Below are 26616 nucleotides of genomic sequence, written 5' to 3' on the forward strand. Positions count from 1 at the left end.
TGGCACCTTATAGACCAACAGACATTTAGGAGCATGAGCTTTCATGGGTGAATACCCACTTCATGCATCCGACGAAGTGGGTATTCACCCACGATAGCTCATGCTCCTAAACGTCTGTTAGTCTATAAGGTGCCACAGGATTCTTTGCTGCTTTTACAGATCCAGATTAACACGGCTACCCCTCTGATACTTGACACTATGCAAGGCACTGCATTTAGCCATATGGAGTGGAGTGGCAATTTGATCATTTGCTGACTACAGATCATGGTTAGGAATCATCAAAATTTTCATGCAAGGTGGCAAGTTAACAAAGCATGGCAGAGTGTTGTAGAAAGGCACTTTACTGATGCTCATTGTCAGAATGTTGCCTCAGAGCCCCCCTAATTTGAATTGCCCCCCCCATTATACCCCTCATAGCCCTGGTATCTGTCTGTTCAAATTCAGAAGCCAAGTGATCTGCCTCCATTCTTCATCCCGGGGGAAATTTTTCACCCTTAGTCTCACAAATATTATGGAGCATGCAGCAGACTGCTATGACGATGAGAATGTTTTCCTCTTTTAGGTCTCATCTGCCATAAAGACAGTGCCAGCACACTTTTGATCGGCCATAGACACATTCTGCATCTGCTCAACCCATTGTTGAAGCACTACTAGCTGCTGTCAAGGTTCCCCATGCCATGAGAGTAAGAGGTATGCTGGGTCTCTCAGGAGCACTATGGGAATTTCAACATCCCTCACTAGAATCTTCTGGTTTGGAAAGAAAGTTCCTGCTTGCCGCTTTCTGTACAGGCCAGTGTTCCTGAAAATGTGTGCATCATGCATCTTCCCGGACCACCCTGCTTTGTTGTCAGTGAAATGCCTACGGTGATCCAGAAGCACCTGCAATACTATAGAGAAGTACCCCTTTCTATTGATGTACTCTGCCACAAGATGGTCCGGGCCCAAAATTGGAATATGCATGCCATGTATCACCCCTCCGCATTTAAGGAATCCCATTGCAGCAGAGCCATCCATTATTTCATGCACTTTGCCAAAAGTCACAGTCCTTCGTAGCAGGATGCAATTAATGCCCCTGCACACTTGCGTTAATACTGTCCCAACAGTGGACTTACCGACTCCAAACTGACCAACCAGTAGCAGTCCAGAGTTGCCAGCTTCGACACCTTGATCACCATGCACTTTTCCATTGAGAGGGCAGCTCTCATTTTGGTATCCTTATGCCAGAGTGCTGGGGCGAGCTCCGAACACAGTTCCAGGAAGGTGTCTTTTCACATCCAAAAGTTCTGCAGCTACTGCTCATCATTGCAGACTTGCATAACAATGCGATCTCAGCAGTCAGTGCTTGTTTCCTAAGCCGAAAAGTGACAGTCCACTGTGTTCAGCTGCTCCATGAATGCCAGAAGTAATCTGGTGTTTCTTTCCATGGCACATAGCATGTTAGGCAGCTCTAATTCCTGTTCAGATTGGGAGCTCATGATATACTGCATGACCATCTGCAATGTGATGATACACAATGACTACAACAGCAGAGAGTAGTGTGGGATCCATGCTTTCCTACAGTGGTGGCAGGTGAACAGTAAATGGGGGCCATTGAAAAATGTCACCAAAAGCAGTCAGAATCTCATGGAATGCTGGAATTGAAAGAACTGCATCATGGGACTTGATCCATGATGCACTGTGATCCATTCCGCTTTCCCACAACTCCTAGCTGCAGAAGGTGGCAAGTAGCACAGTGGGATAGCTATCCATAGTGCACTACCCTCACTATCAATGCTAGAGCACCAAGCGTGGACTTGTTTGGCTGACAGAAGGAGCGTAATGTGAACATGCACAAGTGATGTAATTTTAGCACTTCTTGATCATTGGCATAACTTTTGTTGACAAAACTGTAATGTAGACAAGGCCTCAGTACCTTTCACAGACCTGAAGAAGACCTCTGTGTACCTTGACAGTCTCACCAACAGAAATTGGTTCAGTAAAAGATACTATCTCACCTACCTTGTCTCTCTAATTATGGACTTACTTTTTTACTAAAGAAAATCCATTGGAAAACTTACACTTTATGTAAATTGCATTTTGCACATAAAATGAGCACAAAATACTATAAAAAGAATTTATATACATCTTTTAATATATTTCCATATTTAAATCAAATGAAGTCGGGCAAGACTACAAAACCCATTAAAAACAGTAAGTTTCCCTCTTTGAGGAGTTTTTTTTTTCCCCAGAGCAGGAGTCCAAAACTAATGGTGTAATTCCACAAGGGAACTTCCTTGTGAAATTATATTTATACTCTTAATTCCTAGATTTTGGACTTGCTGCATAACTCCTCCCCCTGGAACCCTAAAACATCTAAACTTGAGAAAATTTAGCTGTACCAGCAAATCTAATCCCTCTCCAAACACATCTAACTTGAGGGGCAGGGAGGGAGGTTGGTCTCATTGCATATCCTAACATGATTATATTAATCCAATTAAAGATCATTACTTGCAGAGAGGAAATCTTCCATCTCTGCAACACCACCAGGAATCAATGCAATTTCAGTGCTTCATACTGGTACCATGCTGTTTTCTTCAGGCAGTTCTAAATATCCAAAAGCTTTAAAGCGTGTCTGTTTCCCTTCTGTCTAATACTAACTCTAACATGTAATATTGATAAATGCCATTTTGTAAATTCAAATATCTCAGAATGTCACCAATATATGTTTTATTACCTGAAAAAAAATGATTGACAGAATATTAATTGCCTGTAAAGTTCAATTATTTATGAAGAGATGATGGGGACATTTGCTGTTTTTTACATATAAGTAACTGAGCTCACACCAAGGTAAAGCAATTTTTAATATTTGGCACAAAACAAGGAAATCAGTCTTCTAAAAAACTTACATTTTGAAAAAATTACTTAATATTTTTAGTTTAGAGAAATATCCTGTAAAATTGTAATAATAGTCTTTTTAGTATCAGATTTTAAACTGTTGCAGTCCCATAGAGGACTTACGGGTTTCTATAAAACTACCTCTAGCAGCAGCAAAGGCAGTTATGCTTTAATAAGATAATAAATATTTTTAAATACCCTTCGTTGTACTTTGCAATGATATTTGGTATTAAAATAGGAGGACTAAGAAGAAGAGAAAATTAAAATTCTCCCCATCCTACATAAAGTGTAGGTATTTCTCTAAATTCCCAGCAGATTTATGGTTTCTTTGGTGGCATCTCTTTTCCCCTAAAATATAGAAAACTGTAAGTTGGTGAAGTCTGGGAGTCGTTGGAACTGCTGTGCCCCCTAACTATTCAACTGGGTTGGCCTTTCTCACACTGCTCTCTGCTGGTGACCCAGCCAGCCTCTCTAGTCCTTGTTATCATCCAACACTACAGTAGGTGGCGCCACATACCCAACTGAGTTATCTGAGTACTTTACCTAAGCCACTCATGGACAAACTGGAGGCCACTTCCCAGCTCTGAATCCCTACTGGAGTATAAACTCAGGATTATATCAACTTGTACTGCACAGAGATCTGTATGCTGCAAGCTTAGTAATTCATTCCCGCCCCCCCCTCATGTGGGAAAGATGTGCAACAGCCTTTGTTTACCAAGTTGAGATTTTCCCAACCACTTCACTTAAAAAACACTGGTTAATATAAAACAAGTTTATTAACTACAGAAAGATAGATTTTAAGTGATTATAGGAGCTGGAGATAACATAAGAATGGCCATACTGAGTCGGACCAAAGGTCCATCTAGCTCAGTATCCTGTGTTCTGACAGTAGCCAGTGCCAGGTGCCCTAGAGGGAATGAACAGAACAGGTAATCATCAAGTTATAACAAACAGATCAAAGCCTAGGAAATTAAAGAAAAATGCAAACAAAGCCTAATATACTAGACAGATAGGATTTGAATTAGCAATAACATCCTGACTGATGATACAAGCAGTCTTCTAAGTTCCCATTCGGAGGCTAGAAATGCCTTTAGCCTGGGACCAGCACTCCCCCCAGTTCAATTATTGTTTCTCAGGTGTTTCCAGTGTTCTCTTGCATGGCAAATGAGGTCAAGAGATGATGTCACGCCCTATCTTTTATAGTCTTTTCATATGGTGGGAACCCTTACCGCCAAGCTAAGTTCCCAGCCCAGTTTGTAGAAAAATACAGGTATGAAAATAGAATTCAGTGTCATGTGATCTGGTCACATGCTTTGCTGAGTCATAGCAGCTGTTATCTATAGACTCTGAAGTGTTCCCAGGAAGGATCACCAGATGGGGGGAAAAGCTTCTCCTATGACCTATTGTTTCCGTTAATGGCCCATTACCTTGAATAGGTCCTTCACAATCAGCCGTCTAGACTGAAAGCATCTTGCCTAGTGGGTGTCACCCAGGTGTAACCACATTTGAAATACAGATACATCACCAATATTCCTAATTCCTGATATGAAAATGATACACGCATACAAATAGGATAATCGTAGTCAGCAAATCATAATTTTCCAGTGTCACCTCACATGACACATTATGTAGAAGGTGCATCATAATTATGTTATAATTACATTATAATCGTACCACTATGATGAATATGGGGTAAAGACCGCCACAATCAGCATTTAAGAATATTTTTTTATTAAACTAATATTTGGTACGAAGGTCCCCCAGATTGGTGGAAGACTCAGTGACAGAGGAAGTGTCTTTGCGAATAAATTTTGTTTCTCTTAGTGAAGATATCCACCTGTGTGGAGCAGACAGCTGCTGGGAACTCTCAAGCAGTAAAGTGATTTTTTTTTTTCACCAACCAGGAAAGAGAATATTCTCTGGGGTAAAGGAAAAGATAGTTCTTTCAGGGTTGTTTGTTTGTAGTATATTATAGGGTAAAGACAGTCTAAGGGTATGTCTATACTACAGTTAGATACCCATGGCTATCCCATGCCACCTGACTCAGGCTCACAGAGCTGGGGCTAAGGAGCTGTTTAACTGTGGTGTAGATGTTCGGGCTTAATCTGGAGCCTAGGCTCTAGGACCCTGTGAGATGAGAGGCTCCCAGAGCTCAGACTGCAGCCTGAGCCTGAAATGTCTACTCTACACCACAATTAAACAGCCCCGTAGCCTGAGTCCCATGAACCTGAGTCAGCTGGCATGGGAAAGCTGCAGGTGTCTAATAGTAACGTAGACCAACCCTAAAGAGCCCAGCCTTTGAAAGCTGTATCTGTGAAAGACAACAGTGAGTTACAGATTGATTGTTTATATTATGGAAGTGCCTAGGATGGTTCAACTAAGATCAAGGCCCCATTGTACTAGGCACTGTACAAACAGAATAAGAAACATTTTCTTCCCCAAAAAAATTCATTCTAAAGTTCTGTTTATTTCCACTGTTGTAGTAGACCTTGTGGAATGGATCACATTGCTCTTAGCAGGAGACTTGATGGAGGCATTGTAACTTGATGTATTTCCATTGTGATTTATCTGGAGATGGTTGTCTTATGCCTTTCAGCCTTGTTCTGACTCCTGTATAAGTCTGAGTGTCTGTCTTTCAACATATTCAAGTTTTGTTAATTAAAATCTAAAAGCCTGTCCCTATCCAAGATATGAAGTTGATATTCAAATGAGTATTTTGGCTTGCACACAGAAAAAGCAGAAAGAAATAAATTGATTTAAGTAGAATTGTGTTCCTCGTATTTATAAAATCAGGAGAACATCTGAGTGATTGTCTGCAAAGTGGTGTAATGAAATATAGAAAATAAAGTTTCTTTCACAAAGATCTCCCAAACCACTGACTCTTGTAGCTGTTGTGATTCCGCTTAGAAAAGAGCACTTGAGTGTCAGCAAAAAAAAGGGTACTTCTAAGGCAGTGGTGGGCAACCTGTGGCCCACTGTTTCCCACATCTCCCTTTGGCCAGAAACAGTGAACCACGGTCACTGGGAGCTGAGAGGGACCATGCCTGTGGATGGCCAAAGTCAGCAAAATGTCACATGGCCTGCAATCAGATTATTCTGATGGGCCTCAGGTTGCCCACCGCTGTTATAAGAGCTGAAATGGTGGCTTAATCATTGTTTGTAAAACTGTATTTGAATTCAATTTTTTCCTCTGATCTTTGATCAGTGGACACAGTTTGGGTGCAGTTAAACATTTTCTTTTACCTTTTGTTAGTAGAAAAGATATTACTAGTTTGAGTGGATATTCCCTTTCCTTGCTGCTGGTTACAGTGGTATTCTCCATTATATTTTACCTATTGGTGAAAGAAAACAGTAGCTGAGAGTCTGCCTTAAAGTATGTGTGGGTGTAATAGGAGGCTATTTCCTTTATGCAGACGGAGAAAGGATCCTAATGTGAATGCCTGAACTCCGAAAGAACTTTGATACAGTTCTTTGTCAAAAGGAATGCTACACTTGCTTTTAAGGAACATAACCAGGCAACCTCAGAGATGTATTTTATACCAGGCTAAACGAGTCCAAATTTGCTTGCATGGTTTTATACATTTGAGTGGGAAGTCTATCATTTCACTGGAATACCTGCATTCCTGAAGATTTAGTCTTTCAGATGGCAGGCTGTCAATCTCAGCCTCTGACAATCTGGGTATCCAGAGCCCAAGCATACAAAAAGTGCCTCTATGGCTTGTGGACATTGGGGTCTCTGAGTTATCAGAATAAATAGTAATCTTGTTCTTCTATATTTTCCTAGTAACCCAGGCTTAGAATGGAAAGGAGTGCATATATGAGGTTGTCTGACCAAGGAAAGGAGAAGATACCTTCTTCCAAGTGCAAGGGTGACAATGCTGGGAGCAAGATCAGTGGATCTCTTCTGTTCCAGGAGCCACAGAGATCTATTTGTGGTTGGAGCCACCTGACTGACTGTAGATAAAAATATAGATTGGTCCAACTCCTCCTCTTCTGTGGCAGATATCTTCTGTTGAGAAGACTACTGCGTGGCTTAGCTTGGATATATGACCTTGATGGATAAACCCTTGCACCCAAGATATTCAGATTTGTTGTGGGTTCCGGGTTTAGTCTGGAATATTTTATTCCATCGTGGCAATTCAGGTGGGCTATTATCTGTTGTCATTTTCAGTCAACATTGTGGAGGTCTCCTTCAGAATCTTGAAGGAAAAAATCTATAGCATTAAGCTTTAAGCAGGAGGTCTGATTCTCATTTAGGCCTTGGGGAAACACCTAGCCCACACTGTAGATGCAGCTAGATTGATGAAAAAATTCTTCTGCCTCTTGGAAAGATGGATTACCTACATCCAGGGAAAAAAGCCTTTCCGTTGATGTAGGAAGCATCTATACTATAGCAGCACAGCAGTTGTGCCACTGTAGTGTAGAAATACCCTTACGCTAAGGCCACCTTGCACTTCTCTGGCAGCATAAAGATGCCTTAAAGTAGGTATAAATATAATGTAACCATTTAAACCGCCAGAGTGGGGTAAAATGGTCTTATTGCGATGAGAATCAAGACCAGGGTGTGTTAAGGGCACTGTGCTTGAATGTTAGGGCTTTCACCAGTAAGAACTTGTCTACACAGAGGTTGCACTGATTTAAGTTAAATTAATTTAAAACTGCTGATAGCTGTTTAGCCTGCAACTCTAAATTTTACAGGTGCAGGCTAAACCAATATGAACCCAATTTAAATAGACTAAGCAAGTCCACACACAAAGCATATGTCTTCACTTCCGGCCGGATCAGCGGGCAGCAATCGATCCAGCGGGGATCGGGATTTATCGCATCTAGTCTAGACACGATAAATCGATTCCCTGAGTGCTCTCCCGTCGACTCCTGTACTCCAGCTTGTCAAGAGACGCAGGCAGATTCGACAGGGGAGCAGCACCAATCGACTCACCGTAGTGAAGATACTGCGGTAAGTAGATCTAAGTACATTGACTTCAGCTATGTTATTCACGTAACTTAGATCGATCCCCTAACCTCACCCCCTTCACCCGCAGTGTACACCAGGCCAAAGTTTCATCAGTTTAACTAAATTGGTTTAAAAACATGTCTGTAATTAAACCAGTGCAACTTGGTATGTAGATCAGGCCTTAGTCATTCAAGTAGTTGTGTATTTATATTCCTTCATCTTTTAGGCTATGTCTACACCTAAAATGCTACAGTGGCATCACTGCAGCTGAGCTGTCGTAGAGCATCAGTTTAGACACTCATTACGGTGACAGGAAGGAGTCTCCTATTGCTGTACTTAAACCACCTCTCTGAAAGGAGGAATTCTTCTGCCAACCTAACGCTGTCTACATCGGGGGGTTAGGTCAGCATAGCAGTGCAGAAAAGACATTAATTTTATGAACTAGCCTATTGCTATCATCCAGAGTCTTTGCCAAACTGAAACATTTTCACATCCCTGAGAGACATAGCCATGCTGATGTAAGCTTCCAGTGTAGCCCCCGACCTTACTTTGGAGATCAGAGTGACAGTCAGTTTGGCAAAGACTCTGGATGACAGCAATAGGTTAGTTCATAAAATTAATGTCTTCTCTGCACTGTGAACTTCAGGAATTATTTCTTGATTGGGATATGTAGGAGATTCTCCAAAATCTGTAGAGTAGAGAGGTGAAGAGGGAGCTTTTTCATTCTGAATTGTTTTCTTCAAATCCAAAGTTTGTTTCAGGATAGAGCTAGGCCTGTTTGTGTTTTTTTTTAATGGCAATAAAAATCTGGAATACCCTTCCTAGTATATTTCTGCAGGCATAACACTGCATATAGCTATTACCTTATGACATAAAATTTTTTGAATAGCCATGAAGATTTTTTTAATTTTCTCAGGGCTGAGTGGAAAGAACAATGTCAAAAACCAAGATGATTTTAACAGAGTCTGGTTAGCACATCAGGGCAGGGTGGAAAATAAGTTTTCTTCCACTCCCTGCCTCTGCATGTGCAGGAGGAGATTAAGTAGCTTAGGTTCAGCTGCTCACTGCACCCACCTGCATGATAAGCCTAGCAAATGCAGGGATGTAAGGGGCTCTTTTTGCCACTCTGAGTGCACAGATAGTCACAATCTGGACCAGGGGTAGGCAACCTATTGCATGTGTGCCGAAGGCGGCATGCGAGCTGATTTTCAGTGGCACTCACACTGCCCGGGTCCTGGTCACTGGTCTGGGGGAGCTCTGCATTTTAATTTAATTTTAAATGAAGCTTCTCAAACATTTTAAAAACATTATCTACTTTACATATAACAATAGTTTAGTTATATATTATAGAATTCTAGAAAGAGACCTTCTTAAAATGTTAAAATGTATTACTGGCACATGAAACCTTAAATTAGAGTGAATAAATGAAGACTCGGCACACCACTTCTAAACTTCTGGATTATATGGTGCCATTTTCGTTTGCCATAGAAATGAGAAAATTCCAACTTTATAAACTAATACGAAGGAAGATCATGTAGGAAATATTGCCTGATTCATTTAATGAAATATTTATCAACTCTGTGGAGTAAAATTATTAGATTCAATGTAAACCCAGTGAAGAGTTCATTAATGGACAAATCTTAGCAGTGATGCACATTATTTACATACTAAATCTTTCAGAATTTTTTTGTGGCATTAAGTTGTTTCTGAAATAACATCATAAAATCAGTGACTTATTTTTCCATTTCAGTTTTAGGAATATATTGGAGAAACCATGGACATCAACAGGATGGACAATCAACCATGGACAATCAACAGTGGAATTTCTCTTCCTGAAAAGAAAATCAATTCCTTAGTAGCTGAAGATCATGCTCAGCAAATTCTAAATGTACTGCAAAATTTCAGAGAAAATAATATATTTTTTGACTTTAAAATACTTGTGAAAGATGAAATAATCCCCTGTCATCGTTGTGTACTAGCAGCATGCAGTGACTTTTTCAGGTAAGCCTACTTCTAATGTAATTTTGAAGAGAGTGGATATTTTTAAATTCTTGGTGGGAATATATAACCACAGAAATTAAGATAAATCAAAGTGACATATCTATCCTCAGCATTTTGAGCAGAGTAATCCTTCATATTAAACTCAGATCCAGTCATGCATATTACCAAAAAATGGAGTGACCCTTTGTCTGAGGTGGATATGGTAGTCTGCATTCTAAAATGTAACTATAGAATCCTAATTAAATATTGTGCACTGGGAAGACTGTGCATGTCTTTTGTATCTGTATTTGAATGTCACAATACAAAATATGGTTTGACTTAATGTGGGGAGGGCCAAACCCTATACCTCATACATTCTTATTGTAGAATGCCCACAAGTAGATCATGAATATATTTATTATTATACGTTTTTCCATAACATTATGGAATAAACTTCACAAGGGCTTTCTCAGATAAGTAGACAGTAGACTGATGATTAAGGGGTGACTGATGTATGTACACGGGGAACAAAATTTTTATAATCGGCTCATCAATCTGGCAGACAAAGCTATAACAAAATCCAATGGCTGGAAGTTGAAAGTAGACACTTTCGGACAGGAAATAAGGTTCATTTTTTTAACTATTAGGGTATTTGCCGTTGGAACAACTTACTAAGGGTTGTGTTGAATTTTGTGTCACTGGCAAATTTTAAAATCACGATTGGATGTTTTACTTAAAGATATGCTCTAGTTCAAATAGGAATTTATTCAGGAAGGTCCTGTGGCCCGTGTTATGCAGGGGGTCATATGAGATGATCACAGTGGTCCCTTCTGGCCTTTTGATCTATGAATGAATCTATAAATGCCATAAGAATGACTGAAAAAACAAAAATCCCAGCAATTTTTCAAAAACATCAACTAAACGCAAAATCCAGCCTCAAATTTGTGGCCTTTCCTGTGGTAATTGTAGCCATAAATTAATTAATGAATAACTAACACTTATCTATGTACAGGATGTAGTCCTTTCCGTTATAATATGAATGATCTTCATTGCCAAAAGACCCTGGCTAACCTGTGTTTCAGTAAGGCACAAACCTGCAAATCTACACTGAAAGATTTCTAGGTTTACTGTTCAGTGAGGCAGAAAATTTCAGTATTTCTGTTGTTATGAAAAGCAAAACTAGTACAAGAGAGATTACGTTTCCCAGAAATCAAAAGAGGAGTAACATTGCTGCCCAGTTTTACCATGGCATAAACTCAAGCCCTGGGATACTTACTGCTGATTGCCTCTCCTGCCAGTTTCTCCACTTGCTCCTTTAACTGAAAACAAATTCTCATTCCAGCTCCTACAGGATTGAAGAGGAACTGGCTGGTCACACTAAGTGTAGCAGGAGACCTTTAGAAAGGCTGCCTCCATAACCCTACTTCCTGCCTCTTTCTGCAGCAGTTCTTAAGATAGCTACCCCTGCACTGCTCTAAATTCAAGCTAGTGATGGGAATAAGTAAAGATGGAGAGAGAATAAGAACTGAAGGAGCTATGGGTCATTCTTCCCCTTCAGCAAAAATAAACCTGATGTTCAAGATATGTTTCTTTCCCTCAGCTATACTGAATTCTGCACAAAGGAAGTAATGTTTCTCAAGAACTACTGTTGAAGAAGGGAAGAGTGATAAGAAAGGGGATGTTTCTTTCTATTCTCTCAACTAGTTGGATCCTCTTCACTCCTACAGCAGAGTTGCTTACTGGAGCAGTGACTGACTGAAACTATCCTACCTCCTCTCAGCAGTAGAAGCCTTTGGGCAGTTTTACACTTAAAATGCTGCAGCGCTTCAGTGAAGATGCTACTGTGCCGATGGGAGAGTTTCTCTCATCAGTGTAGTTAATCCGTGTCCACGAGAGGCAGTAGCTATGGGAACAAGAGAAACTCTCCCATCCATAGAGCACTGTCTACATCAGGGGTTAGCAGCAAAGAGTCCTGTGGCACCTTATAGACTAATAGACGTATTGGAGCATGAGCTTTTGTGGATGAATACCCACTTCGTCAGCTGCATCTGATGAATTGGGTATTCACCTTGCATCCGACGAAGTGAGTATTCACCCACGAAAGCTCATACTCCAATACGTCTGTTGGTCTATAAGGTGCCACAGGACTCTTCGCTGCTTTTACAGATCCAGACTAACACGTCTACCCCTCTGATAACTTGATATGGGGTTAGGTTGGTTTAACCGTGTTGCTTAGGGGTGTGGATTTTTTGCACCTCTGAGCAACATTGTTATACCGATGTGAGTTTGTATTGTAGACCTGGATAGAAAGGAGCAACACTAAATATCTTTGTTTTTCATGGTTTCATTTAGAACCTAGGTGGGGCAGGCAGTTGACATGGCAAAGTGTAGGTCCACTACTTAGTGGGGAAGGAGAGCTAATAATGGACAGCACAAACTAAGGTGTTTAATGCTCTTTTGCTTCAGTCATCACTAAAAAGGTTAATTTTGACCAAATGCTTAACACAATTAATATTAACAAGAGAGAAAGAACACAAGCCAGAATAGGGAAAGAATACGTTAAAAAATATTTAGATAAGCTATATGTATTCAAGTTGGCTGGGCCTGATGACATTCACCTGGGTATTTAAGGAACTAGCTGAAGCAATCTCAGGACCATTAGTGATTTTCTTCAAGGATGGGTGAGTCCCAGAAGACTTGAGCAGGGCAAACATAGTACCTATCTTTAAAAAGGGGAACAAAGAAGACCTGGGGAATTGCATACCAGTCAGACTAACTTCAGTTGCTGGAAAGATACTAGAACAAATTATTAAGCCATTTGTAAGCACCTAGAATATAATAGGGTGATAAGAAAGGCTGTGAGTTTGTCACGGAGGTCACAAAACTCCCAGATTCCATGACTTTCTGACTTCCATGACTTCTGTAGCTGCTGGTGCACCTGGCTTAGGGGCAGGTCAGGCAGCCCCTGCGGCAGTCGCTCTGGCCATTGCCGGGGCAGTCTCAGGTCCCCACATGCCACCCCCACCCCCAGCAGCAGATTTTGGATGTGGGAGGGGACAGGAAGTTGAGCCATGGGACAGGGTGAGGCAGACTCTGGGTGGTGCTTACCTGGTTGGCTCCCGGAAGTGGCAACATCCCTCTCGCTCAGCTGCTAGGTGGAGGCGTGACCAGGCAGCTCTGCATGCTGGGTATGCAGAGGTCTTCCAGGGTGTACATCAACTAATCTAGATATTTGCCTAGTTTTACAATAGGCTACATAAAAAAGCACTAGTGAAGTCAATATAAACTAAAATTTCATATAGACAATGACTTGTTTATACTGTTCTCCATGTCCATTAAAGGTAGGACAATGTTATCAGTTTAATCTGCAGCAAGAGAGATTAGGGTTAGATATTAGGAAAATCTTTCTGATTATAAGGATAATTAAGCACTGGAACAAGTTGTCATGGGAGGTTGTGGATTCCCCTCACTGGAAATTTTTAAGAACACGCTAGACAAACGTGTCTAGGTATACTTGGTCCTGCCTCGGCAAAGAGGAATAGACTAGATCAGTAGTTCTCATGCTTATTTGATCACACCTCCCTTCTTTGTGTCTGTAGTAGTTTACACGCACACCCTCCCACCACACAAGTACATATATCAATGCAAAAAAATCAACATGCAACTCTCTTTAAATATTAAAAACAGCAAGGCATTGATTCAAACAGAGCCAACGATCCATTGTAAAAAGAGCAAAACTGCAACTGTAGTCGCTGCTTACAATGAAATGTGCACACCATGCATAGCAAATGGATTAACATACAGATGGCAATGACTTTGTATAATGCTATGCAAGCTTAAAAGATATCCATCAAAATGCACAGCATCATCTAGAGTCAAATGCATGGCGCCATCTGAGGGCTTGATATGTCTGGAGCAATCAGCTCTGCTAATTATTCATTGCTGTGGGTAAAATATGCTCAGTAAGTTTTTTCCCCCTAAAGCTTCTCACGTCTCCCCACCAGAGGGGCCTGCCCCCCAGTTTGAGAATCTCTGAACTAGATGACTCTTGAGATACGTTCCTGCTCTACATGTTCCTGCTCTACATTTCTATGGCTCTTTGTTGGTCTACAGGAAATGTAATATCACCAGCATTGTCTTTTCACCAGCAGTTATTAGTATGCAAACTTCAATGATCCTAGGCTCCCCACCTCAGCATCTCACTAATCCATGTGAGCTAGTATGTATTGAGTAATCCAAATATAATCAAAACAAGTTACAGTACAATTTGCAGAATGTCATTTTTAAATATTGCAGAATACCATGAGCCAAATTCAGCTTTGACATAAGTAGGAGTAATTGAAATTTCTTCTTTGAGTGCTGTCCCTGTGGGAGCTCCATTCTAGGTGATGGTGCGTCCCGGCGCTGTCAATCGGAGATTTTCGGTAGCAGTGCCTGGTTGGGGCGCATGCACCCAGATGGTATCTCCTGTCTAGTTGGAATCTTCCTGTGTGCGTGTGCCCCACACCCTCCTCAGTTCCTTCTCAACCGTCCTCGGCTGAAGACGGGACTTGGGGCAGTGCTACCTTCTCTTCTCTGATCTCTATAGGAAACAGTAACAAAGAACATAGGAATAGTTGCTTCCCTTCCTTTAGTATAGTTACATAGTTAGTTACTTAGTTAAAAAAAACAACAACAACAGAAAACCCCTCAGGCTTGTCTCCCATTGAGACACTCTTCTCTAACTCATAATGCCAGGACCTTCAGGTTTCAAAAGATGCATCTCCTGTCAGATGCCGCGCTCAGATGGCCACTCTCATTGTGTGAAGTGCCTCGGGGACACCCACATCCCACTGAAGTGCCCTCACTGTGTGAGCCTCAAGTCGAGAGCTCGTCGTGACAGGGATCTGAGCCTCAAGATCATCATGATGGAAAAATCCCTGCAGCCGCTGTCAGAGACAGGAAAGGTAGAACCTGATCCCACACGCTCCCCAGCCAGATCGGAACCAGTGGGGAGCGTTGCTTCACCCTCCCTGGAGCGGAGGCAAGAAGCTAAGCAGTCTCTCAAACGAGACGCTAACAAGGGTAAGGGGTCTCCGGCGAGATCCCTACCCCCTCTGCTGACAGCCCGAAAGACAGCTGTTTCAGCCTCTTCTAATGCCTTAGCAACCGCTCTGACAGAGCTTAGAGGCAGGGACCAGACCTCCCGCGCGGGGAAGGCACCTGTTGATTCGGTCTTCTCAGCGCCGCAAACGACTGCGGCGTGGACAACTTGCTCCTCTTCGGCACCGAGAGGGGCTACAGCACCGGCACCACGTTCCTCCTCGGCATCGGCAACGGCCGCAGTGCCAGCAGTGCGTTCGGCTCCGACACCCAAAACGGCTGCGGCACTTACGGCCTGGTCAGTTTCAGCGCTAAAAGCGGCCTCGGTCCTGCCAGCGCGCTCTGCCTCAGCGACGAAAATGGCTGCGGTGCTGACAGCGCGATCAGCCTCAGCACCGCGAAGAGGGCCGGCACCCAGCCACTCGTCTGCCCGCACACCAGAAGCAGACCTCCTGCAGGGCACCTCTAAGCTCAACACAGCAGGACACTCTCTGTAACTCTCTCCTACTAAAGAGCTAGAGCAGAGAGCAGGCTTAGATCAGCCTAGAGAGCAGGAACAACAGCTTCTCACTCAAAGTTACCTTCTAGTGCCACCTGAGCCTCACTCTCCGCTCCTAGACACAGAGGACTCCTTTCTTGACTTGCCACTTTCTCCACCTGAACTGGCTTTCACTGATGGTGACCTTGAGCTACAGCAGCAAGCGGAGTTCTCCCCTCCTGCTTCTCCTCCACAGGCACCTTTACCACCTCAGGTCATGGCTCAAGCCCAGCAGCCTCAGTTTCCCTACGTTGCCCCCCCGTGGGCGATGCCTGGGTTCTCCTACCCCATGCCTTGGCCTCAGTGGTACCCGTGGCAGAATCCTCCTACCAATCATCTTCCTTCGGTGCCTCAATCTCCTGCTCCATCTACTTCCAGGGTGCCTGAGCCCCCTCCAGAGTCTGGGAGCTATGCACCATATCCTGACTCGTCTAACCCTAACTCTCCATTAGCCTCAGATGAAGCCATCCTACCTCCACCTCCACAGTCCGTGGACAACTGCAAACAATTTCAAGAACTTTTCAGGAGAGTTGCAATCAGTCAGGATATCCCCTTAGAAGAGGTTCAGGAGAATCAGCACAAACTCCTCAAAATTCTTCAACCGTCTGCGCCCTCGAAAATCGCGCTCCCTATAAATGAAGCACTCATGGAGCCAGCTGACACCCTCTGGCAAACCCCAGCTTCTCTAGTACCAACCTGTAAGAAGATCGAATGTAAATACTACGTTCCTGCAAAGGACGCAGACTTCCTATTTTCTCATCCACCACCGAACTCTCTTGTCATTGATGCAGTTACACAGCGAACTAAACAGTCATAATATCGACCAACCCCACAAGACAAGGACCTTAGACACCTTGATGTCCTGGGCCGCAAGGTTTATACATCCTCTACACTACAGTTCAGGATTGCAAACTATTCTGCTCTCCTCGCCAGCTATGATTTTGATAATTATAATAATCTTCTCGAATTTGCCTCATACATCCCAGAGGACAGAAGAGCAGACTTCAAATCAGTCCTGTCTGAGGGACAACTGATCTCCAGAATGGCCCTATAGGCGTCCTTAGACACGGCGGACACAGCAGCCCGTACCACTGCAACTGCTGTGGTTATGCGCAGATCCTCATGGCTCTCTGCGTCAGGCATTCCTAAAGAGCTCCAGACCAAAGTGGAGGACCTCCCCTTTGATAAAGACAAACTCTTTTCGAAAAAAACTGATGAACTCCTCCACACCATGAAAGATTTGAGAGCGACACTGCGCACCCTGGGCATTCACCCATCACTTCCCAGGAGACAACGATACCAACCATACCAAAGACCACGCACACATCAGTACTATCGCCCTCAAACCAGACCATATGACGCAACTAGGAATCGTACTAGACCTCCCAAACGCAGACAAAATCAAAATCAAGCCACCACCTTCTGTCCACCAGGCAATAAACAACAGTTTTGAAGCTTTGGTCGAGGGTCTGCACGACCACCCCTTGATTCCACCACTTACTTGTCCATTTGGCCACCACCTCCAGTATTTCCAACATGCTTGGCGGCGGATTACACAGGACCATTGGGTCCTCGAAATAGTTCGGACTGGTTACTCCATCCCGTTCATATCCTACCCTCCTACCCTTTCCCCTTCCCCGTTCCTCTTCAGGGACCCCTCTCACAAACAGTTACTTCGCACAGAAGTGGCACACCTTCTGCAACTAGGCGCAGTGGAACCTGTGCCGGCGCAGCATCAAGGGACAGGGTTCTACTCCCAATTCTTTCTAATGCAGAAGAAAACCGGGGGATGGAGGCCTATACTAGACCTATGCCGACTGAACAAATTTGTGAGGACACAAAGATTCAAGATGGTCACATTGGGCACAATAATACCTGCACTGGATCAAGGGGACTGGTTCACAGCCCTCGACCTACAAGATGCTTACTTCCGTATATCAATACATCCAGCTCACAGACGCTTCCTACGATTCACAATTGGTCAGGATCACTTCCAATACAGAGTTCTCCCTTTCGGACTCTCCACAGCTCCAAGAGTTTTTTTCCAAGACCCTAGCCGTGGTTGTGGCTCACCTCCACAAACACGGGGTCACACTTTTCCCCTACCTGGACGATTGCCTCATCAGGGGTGACTCCTATGGCGAGACACTTCAAGCCACGTGTTTCGCCATCTCCATTTTTCACAGCCTAGGCGTCCAAATAAACATTCAGAAATCTACCCTGATACCTACGCAACAGATCGAATTCATTGGAGCTCATCTCGACTCAACCCAGAGCAGGGCCTCGCTCCCATACAATAGATTCCTCACTATCACGCAGCTCATACGTACGCTCTCTATTCGTTCGAGGACGCAAGCAAGAATCTGTCTTCAGCTCCTTGGTCACATGGCAGCTACCACCTTCGTGGTTCAACACGCCAGGCTACATATGAGATGCCTCCAGGGCTGGCTCAACTCCAGTTTCAAACCCAGCAGACGTCCCTTAGGGACGCTGCTAACTCCTCCACTTCATGTTATAACTTCCCTACAATGGTGGACAAGTCCAGAAAACCTCTGCACAGGGGTTTCCTTCCAGTAATGATCCCCAACGCTCATCCTCACCACGGACACTTCCCTGATTGGTTGGGGAGCGCATCTAGGGGAACACAGGGCACAAGGCCGGTGTTCTGCATCAGAGACACATCTACACATAAATCTCTTAGAGCTCAGAGCAGTGAGGAGAGCATGCCTTCGCTTTCTTCCTCTCATAAAGAACAAATACCTGCGAGTCTTAACAGACAACATAGCATGTATGTATTACATAAATAGACAAGGAGGAGCCCGATCACATTCCTTCTACATGGAAGCCATTTGACTATGGAATTGGTGCATACGACATCGAATACAAATCGTCGCTCCTACCTACCAGGCTGTCACAACACGACTGCCAATGCACTCAGCAGACACTTCTTGACGGAATACGAATGGGAACTGCACCCCGCAGTACTCCCAACAGCTCTTCTCCCACTGGGGCACGCCGTCTATAGATCTCTTTGCCACGACCCAAAACCGGAAATGCCCTCTGTTTTGCTCCAGGGCGGGACTCGGGACTGCATCCTTAGGGGATGCGTTCCTCATCCCATGGAACAACTGCCTCCTGTACGCCTTCCCACCTATCCCTCTACTACACAAGGTTCTTCGGAAGATCGCGGATGACAAGGCCCAGGTCATCCTTATTGCCCCAGCTTGGCCGAGACAGACGTGGTACCCCTACCTTCTCCACATGTCCTCCCGTCACCCATGGGCTCTCACAAACAGACCAGACCTCCTTTACCAGGACAACGGACGAGTCCTTCACCCCCAGCTCCAAAAGCTCCACCTCACAGCCTGGTTCCTTCATGGTTCCAAACCCATGAACTAGCCTGTTCCGAGCAGGTCCAACATGTCCTCTTGCACAGTAGGAGAGCACTCGTAAAACCTACCTTCAGAAGTGGAGACGTTTCGCTCTTTGGTGCTCGTATAACCATTTAGCACTCAATAATGTGACGCTCCCTAACATTCTAGACTACCTCCTGAAACTAAAACGGGACGGACTCTCGATCATCTCCATCAAAGTGCACCTGGCGGCGCTTACCACCTTCCATGACCTATTGGATGGGTACTCACTCTTTACACACCCCACCATTAAACTCTTTCTTGCTGGCCTGCAGAATCTTTACCCTGAAATTCATCCAACAGTGGCTACATGGAATCTTAACTTTGTACTTCTTCTTCGAGTGCTTGCTCATATCCATTCCAATTAGGTGTGCGCGCGCTGCGCGCATGTTTGTCAGAAGATTTTTACCCTAGCAACACCCGGCGGGTCAGCTGGGTGCCCCCTGGCGTGGCGCCACTATGGCACCGAATATATACCCCTGCCGACCCGTCCGCTCCTCAGTTCCTTCTTACCATGCCTGGTTCACCGGGCTTCACACCCTGCTCGGCCTGCCGGCGGCCGATGCCAACGGGAGACCCCCACGACTCCTGCCTAAAGTGCCTGGGGGAATCCCATCTTACAGATAAGTGCCGGATTTGCAAGTCGTTTAAGCCTCGGACAAAAAAGGAGCGAGACTTTCGTCTTAAGCGGCTCCTAATGGAGGCGGCCCTCACTCCTCCGTCTTCGGCACCGAGTGCCGCACAGTCTGCGCCAGGGAGAAGTGCCTCGTCGGCACCGGAGAGCGGCGGCACCGCTAAGATGCCCCGGCACCAGCCGTCACCGGCCCAGAAGACAGCCCGGCACCGCTCCCTCTCCCCGCGTGCCCAAAAGGTCAAAGCTCCTGTGGCTCCAATATCCGCACCACAGTCTGAGCAACAGCCAAAATAGAGTCGCCTGGCACCAACAACTGCAGCGGCACCGGCAATCTCGGCACCGTTGATTCCGGCCATGCCAGAGCCGTCGAGTCTGGTGCATGACAGCTCCCCGGCACACGCCTTGGTAGAGCTTATCGTTCCCACCATGCCAGAGACCTTTTCGATGGCGAGGGAACTCATTGCCCTAACGGAGCCCACCCTGCCTCAACCCCCAGCACCGCCAGTGCAGGTTATTGCATCAACAGGGAAGCCTGCCCTGGTCAGGCCAACGTCCATCGACACCGCAGGCAGGGACCACTCCACATCGAGGTCTCGCCACCGGTCCCGATCTAGGCGCCGCTCGCAGTCCCGGTACCGGTCGTACTCGCGGCACCGCTCGAGATCCCACTCTCTGGACCAATACTCCAGACGGTGGTCCAGCTTCCGGTGCCGTTCACGCCGCAGCCGCTCTCACCATAGAGCTTCACAATCCCGGTGACCTCCCGGCACCGCTCCGGTCGCAGGTCCCGGTCAACCTCTCGGCACCGGTACAACTCCCGGTACCGCTCTCCAGTGCGACATGATATACGGTACCCTGCGCACAGCGCTCCTCCTCACGTGCTCTCTGCTCCACCATGGCCATCACGGCACCCATCTGGGTCTTCGCACGCTGATAGCGTCGTATATGGGGATTCAGAAACGCAGAGCCGTGTCCTCCAGGAGGCTCAGGGCACGGAACAAGCACCTCAGTGGTCCTTCTGGATGCCTTGGGCATATCACCAGGCCCAAGGTGAACCTACGGTTCCATCTCGTTCCGCCCCGTCGGAACATCGGGCACCAGAGGCCACTGTTAGCCGCCCTCCTCCAGCGGGTACAGACTAATCGGCTCTGGCGCCGGATCCTCAGGTGTTCCCGGACCCTGATGCTCCTCAGGAACAGGAGTTACTAAATGAGCCAACCGTGCCGGGTCTGTTGTCCTCCTCTTCACCAGACGAGGCAGTAGCCGGTACTTCTTCATCGGGCCTGCCCCCGATCGACCTCCGAGCCCACCAGGACCTTCTCAGGCGAGTCGCCTTAAATATCAACCTCCAGGTGGAGGAGGTCCCGGAGTTGGAAGACCGGTCATAGACATACTGTCAGCGGATGCCCCAACTCGCGTGGCTCTGCCATTCATCCGTTCCATCCAAGCCAAAGCGCACACCATTTGGCAATCCCCGGCATCTATCCCTCCCACAGCCAGAGGCGTGGAAAGGAAATACATGGTACCCTCTAAAGGGTACGAATACTTGTATACCCATCCTTCTCCATGCTCTCTGGTCGTTCAATCTGTGAATGAGCAAGAGCGCCATGGCCAGCAAGCCCCTGCCCCGAAATCGCGAGAGGCTAGATGGATGGATCTATTGGGGCGTAAAGTCTACTCTGCCGGAGGCCTCCAATTGCAGGTGGCTAACCAAGAGGCCCTGCTCAGCAGGTATAATTATAATATCTGGCAATCAGTGGGTAAATTCGCTGAACTGGTCCCACAGGACTCCCACCCAGAATTCCAGGCCCTTCTGGAGGAAGGGAAGAAAGTGGCATGGACTTCCCTGCAGGCCTCACTCAACGCTGCTGATTCGGCGGCCAGAACCGTGGCCTCAGGGATTACAAAGCGGAGAATATCGTGGTTGCAGGTGTCAGGCCTACCTCCTGAACTGCAACACACTATTCAGGACCTTCCGTTTGATGGACAGGGCCTTTTCTCTCAGAAAACGGACCCTAGACTCCAGAGTCTCAAAGACAGTCGCGTCATCATGCGTTCCCTCGGGATGCATACTCCGCAAACCCAACGGAGGTCCTTCCGTACCCAGCCTCAGCACCCTTACCCCCCACCCAGGCCACGACAAGACTTTAGCAGGAGGTGTGGTCGCAGGAACTGCAAACGGCAATTAGGTTCCCAAGGGGGCCAAGAATAACGGTCCCGCCCAACCATCAGCAGGACCAAAATTGAACTTTTGAAGGTGCGCCCGAGAGCAGAGCACCAGTTCTTCCCCAGGATCCCCTTCAGTTTTGCAACCGCCTTTCCTCTTTCCTCCCTGCGTGGGCCCAATTAACTTCAGATCGTTGGGTCCTACGCATGGTGGAATTTGGATACCACCTCCAATTTATTTTGCCCTCTCCCTCCCACCCTTCCTCCCCATCCCTCTTCAGGGACCCCTCTCACGAGCAATTCCTCTGGCAAGAGGTTCGTACGCTCCTCTCCATCGGAGCTATAGAGAAGGTGCCGGAGGAGTTCAGGGGCAAAGGATTTTACTCCCGATATTTCCTAATCCCCAAGGCGAAAGGGGGTCTCCGACCCATCCTGGACCTGCGCGGTCTCAACGTTTTTCTGAAAAAGTTGAAGTTCCGCATGGTGTCCTTGGGGACTATCATCCCATCCTTGGATCCCGGAGATTGGTACGCTGCTCTCGACATGAAGGACACATACTTTCACATCGCCATTTACCATCCGCACAGACAGTACCTACGGTTTACAGTGCACCATCAACATTTTCAATTTGCGGTCCTTCCGTTTGGCCTCTCTACCGCCCCGCGCGTATTTACAAAGTGCATGACTGTAGTGGCCGCCTTCCTCCGTCGTCAGCGAATACACATCTTCCCTTACCTAGACGACTGGCTTATTCGTGGGACATCCGAGGCTCAAGTCACCAGGCATGTTGCTATCATCACGGACCTATTCGAGCGGTTGGGCCTGATGATCAATCTAGAGAAGTCTACTCTAGTGCCCACTCAAAGAAGAGAATTCATCGGGGCCATTCTAGACTCCACACTCGCAAAAGCCTGCCTTCCACTACCCCGGTTTCGGGCACTAGTATCGGTCATAGAAAGCCTCCAAACTTTTCCGATGACCTTGGCCCGCACCTGCCTCAGCCTTCTCGGTCACATGGCCGCATGCACTTTTGTAACCAAGCACGCCAAACTCCGCCTGCGTCCCCTTCAAACCTGGCTCGCCTCAGTTTACCGCCCAGGCAGGGACGCCATAGACATGGTTGTCACCGTTTCTCAGAGCGTCTTAGGCTCCCTCAACTGGTGGCTAACACCTTCCCTGGTGTGTGCAGGCATGCTGTTCCAACCGAGACAGCCCTCAGTAGCCCTAACAACGGACGCATCGTCTCTCGGCTGGGGGGCACACCTAGGCCATCGTCGCACCCAGGACCGGCGCTAGGGGTTTGAGTGCCCTAGGCGGACGGGAATTTCGCCGCCCCGCGCTCTGGTCCTGCAGCTCTGGTGGAGCTGCCGCAGTGGTGCCTGCGGAGGGTCCGGTGCTCCGCGGCTCCGGTGGAGCTGCTGCAGTCGTGCCTGCGGGTGGTTGACTGGAGCCGTGCAAGGAGCCGACCGCCCGACCGCCCGCCGGCACGACTGCGGCAGCTCCACCGGAGCCACGGAACAGCAGACCCTCCGCAGGCACCACTGTGGCAGCTCCACCGGAGCTGCCTGCCAGCCCCTCTGGCAAAATGCCGCCCACCAATTATTCTGGCGCCCTAGGCGATTGCCTAGGCTGCCTAAATGGTAGTGCCGGCCCTGGTCGCACGCAAGGCCTCTGGTCATCTCAAGAGCTAGCTTTGAACATAAACGTCCGGGAGCTAAGAGCAGTCAGCCTCGCATGCCAGACGTTCCAACATTATCTGCAGGGCCGTTGTGTTCTAGTACTCACGGACAACACAACAGCAATGCACTACAGAAACAAGCAGGGAGGGACTCAATCCTCCCCCCTTTCTCAGGAGGTGATTCAACTGTGGGAATTTTGTATAGCCCAGTCTATAGACCTTGTAGCGTCCTTCCTCCCAGGGGTCCGGAACACTCTGGCAGACCATCTCAGCAGATCCTTTCTCTCCCACGAGTGGTCGCTTCGCCCGGACATTGTACATTCCATCTTCCAGAAGTGGGGCTTTCCCCACATAGACCTCTTCGCTTCCTGCAACAACAGGAAGTGTCAGAGGTTTTGCTCCTTCCAGGGTCTCACCCCGGGCTCAATGTTGGATGCCTTCCTAATCTCTTGGGCGAACCACCTGCTTTACGCCTTTCCACCGTTCCCGATGGTGCACAGGGTTCTCGTAAAGCTTCGCAGGGACAGGGCTCGACTGATCCTAATCGCCCCTGCGTGGCCCCGACAACAGTGGTACACCACGTTGCTGGACCACTCGCTAGCCAACCTGATCTCCCTGCCCCTTCATCAGGATCTGATAATGCAGGACCACGGCAGGCTTCTCCACCCAGACCTGCAAGCCCTCCATCTAACAGTGTGGCTCCTGCATGGTTAACCCAATCAGAATTACGCTGCTCTGCCCCGGTGCAAGAGATACTCCTGGGTACAGGAAACCTTCTACTCGGTCTACTTACTTAGCCAAGTGGAAACGGTTTTCTTGCTGGTTTCAAACGCAGAATGTCGCACCTACGGAGGTTTCCATCCCCACTATTTTGGACTACCTCTGGTATCTAAAACAACAAGGCCTCGCTATCTTATCTTTGTGAGTGCACTTGGCGGCTATCTCTACTTTCCATCCTGGAGAAGGTACTTACTCCGTCTTCTCCCACCCTATGGTCTCGAGGTTCCTCAAAGGCCTGGAGCATCTATACCCCCTAGTACGACGCCCCGCCCCTTCCTGGGACCTCAGTTTAGTTCTGACAAGACTTACGTCCCCCCCATTCAAGCCATTGGCAACCTGCTCACTCCTATATTTATCATGGAAAACAGCCTTCCTTGTAGCCATTACATCGGCTAGGAGAGTCTCTGAGCTTCGGGCTCTGATGGTGGACCCACCATACACGATGTTCCACAAGGACAAGGTGCAGCTACGCCCACATCCGGCGTTCCTCCCTAAAGTAGTCTCGGCCTTTCATCTCAACCAGGACATATTCCTCCTGGTCTTCTTTCCCAAACCGCATACATGTCGTAGGGAGCAGCAATTACATTCGCTCGATGTCCAGAGGGCAATTGCCTTCTATAGTGACCGTATGAGGCCCTTCTGCAAAACGCCCCAACTCTTTGTTGCAGTGGCGGACCGGATGAAAGGCCAGCCCGTCTCTTCTCAGAGGATTTCGTCCTGGGTAACAGCGTGCATCCGGACTTGCTACGAGCTAGCTCATACTTCTCCGGGTCATATTACTGCACATTCTATCAGGGTCCAGGCCTCATCAGCCGCCTTCTTAGCTCGAGTACCTATTCAGGAGATATGTCGAGCAGCTGCATGGTCTTCAGTACACACCTTTACTTCCCATTATGCCCTGGTGCAACAATCCAGAGACGATGCAGCCTTCAGCTTAGCAGTTTTGCATTCTGCAGTTTCTCACTCCGACCCCACCGCCTAGGTAAGGCTTGGGATTCACCTAATTGGAATGGATATGAGCAAGCACTCGAAGAAGAAAAGACGGTTACTCACCTTTGTAACTATTGTTCTTCGAGATGTGTTGCTCATATCCATTCCAAACCCACCCTCCTTCCCCACTGTCGGAGTAGCCGGCAAGAAGGAACTGAGGAGCGGATGGATCGGCAGGGGTATATATTCGGTGCCATAGCGGCTCCACGCCAGGGGGCACCCAGCTGACCTGCCGCGTGTTGCTAGGGTAAAAATCTTCTGACAAACGTGCACGCGGCGCGCGCACACCTAATTGGAATGGATATGAGCAACACATCTCGAAGAACAACAGTTACAAAGGTGGGTAACCGTCTTTTCATGCCCTCATGAAACCTCCATTTGAGCCATTGGCTACCTCCTCTCACCTCCATATGTCCATGAAGGTGGCTTTCCTAGTTGCCATAACATCAGTGAGGAGAGTTGGAGTAATGAGCGCCCTCATGGCCCACCCTCCCTACACAATCTTCTCCAAGGATAAAGTCACTTTGAGACCACATCCTAAATTTCTTCCTAAGGTGGTGTCGACCTTCCACCTCAACCAACCTATATACTTACCTACTTTCTATCCCAAACCTCACAAAACTCTGCAGGATGCAACCCTGCATACTCGACATGAGGAGAGCAATTGCCTTTTATTTAGAATGGACTAAACCATTTCGCAAGTCTCCACGACTCTTCGTTTCCATTGCCGAAAGATCAGAGTGCACGGCCATCTCTAATCAATGTCTATCCAAGTGGATCTCCGACTGCATCAGATCCTGTTACCGGGCGAAGAATCTTCAACCGCCCGACAACATTAGAACTCATTCCACTAGAGCCATGTCGGCATCCATTGCCTTCTTACACAACGTTCCCATTCCTGATATCTGCAAGGCGGCTACGTGGTCATCTGAACACACGTTTGCAAAACACTAAGCTCTCCCACAAGACACCTCGGCAGATGCAATAGTAGGCCATACAGTACTATCTTCAGTACTCACTGCCGCATCTCCAAAGTCCCACCAGCCATAGTGGGTACTGCTACACATTTACCTAGAGTGGAGCACCCACAAGGACAGCACTTGAAGAAGAAGAGAAAGTTACTCACCTTGCAGTAACTGAGGTTCTTCGAGATGTGTCCCCCTGTGGGTGCCCCACTCCCCGCCCTACTCCCTTCTGCTTTGGAGTACTAGTCGGATGCTCCATGGTAGAGAAGGAACTGAGGAGGGTGTGGGGCGCACGCACTCAGGAAGATTCCAACTAGACGGGAGATACCATCTGGGTGCGTGCGCCCCAACTAGGCACTGCTACCTAAAATCTCCAATCGACAGCGCCGGGACGCACCGTCACCTAGAGTGGAGCACCCACAGGGACACACATCTCGAAGAACCTCAGTTACTGCAAGGTGAGTAACTTTCTCATATGGAGTTGCACAGTTTCATACCAGAGCTGAATTTGGTCCCAGGTATGAAAGAACATAGCATGATGGAATGGAAATGGCTTATAAAA

The 26616-nt window shown here is 47.0% G+C and overlaps 2 protein-coding genes across 4 annotated transcripts in view; both read left to right on the forward strand.

The window, feature by feature from the left end:
- KBTBD3 (kelch repeat and BTB domain containing 3) overlaps positions 1-26616 on the forward strand; it is a 41720-nt gene that overhangs the window by 7338 nt on the left and 7766 nt on the right. The window contains exons 2-3 of one of the 3 annotated variants that reach the window (XM_050927979.1): positions 7573-7831; positions 9579-9829. In XM_050927979.1, the coding sequence (XP_050783936.1) occupies positions 9603-9829 (227 nt within the window). In that variant the 5' untranslated portion in view covers positions 7573-7831; positions 9579-9602. Of the gene's footprint in view, positions 1-562; positions 2771-7572; positions 7832-9578; positions 9830-26616 lie in introns of those variants that run through there. The other 2 variants (XR_007770226.1, XM_050927988.1) reach the window with 2 other exon arrangements.
- MSANTD4 (Myb/SANT DNA binding domain containing 4 with coiled-coils) overlaps positions 1-26616 on the forward strand; it is a 79375-nt gene that overhangs the window by 7326 nt on the left and 45433 nt on the right. The window lies entirely within an intron of this gene.

Source organism: Gopherus flavomarginatus, chromosome 1 (assembly GCF_025201925.1).
Source record: "Gopherus flavomarginatus isolate rGopFla2 chromosome 1, rGopFla2.mat.asm, whole genome shotgun sequence".
Classification (NCBI taxonomy): Eukaryota; Metazoa; Chordata; order Testudines; family Testudinidae; genus Gopherus; species Gopherus flavomarginatus.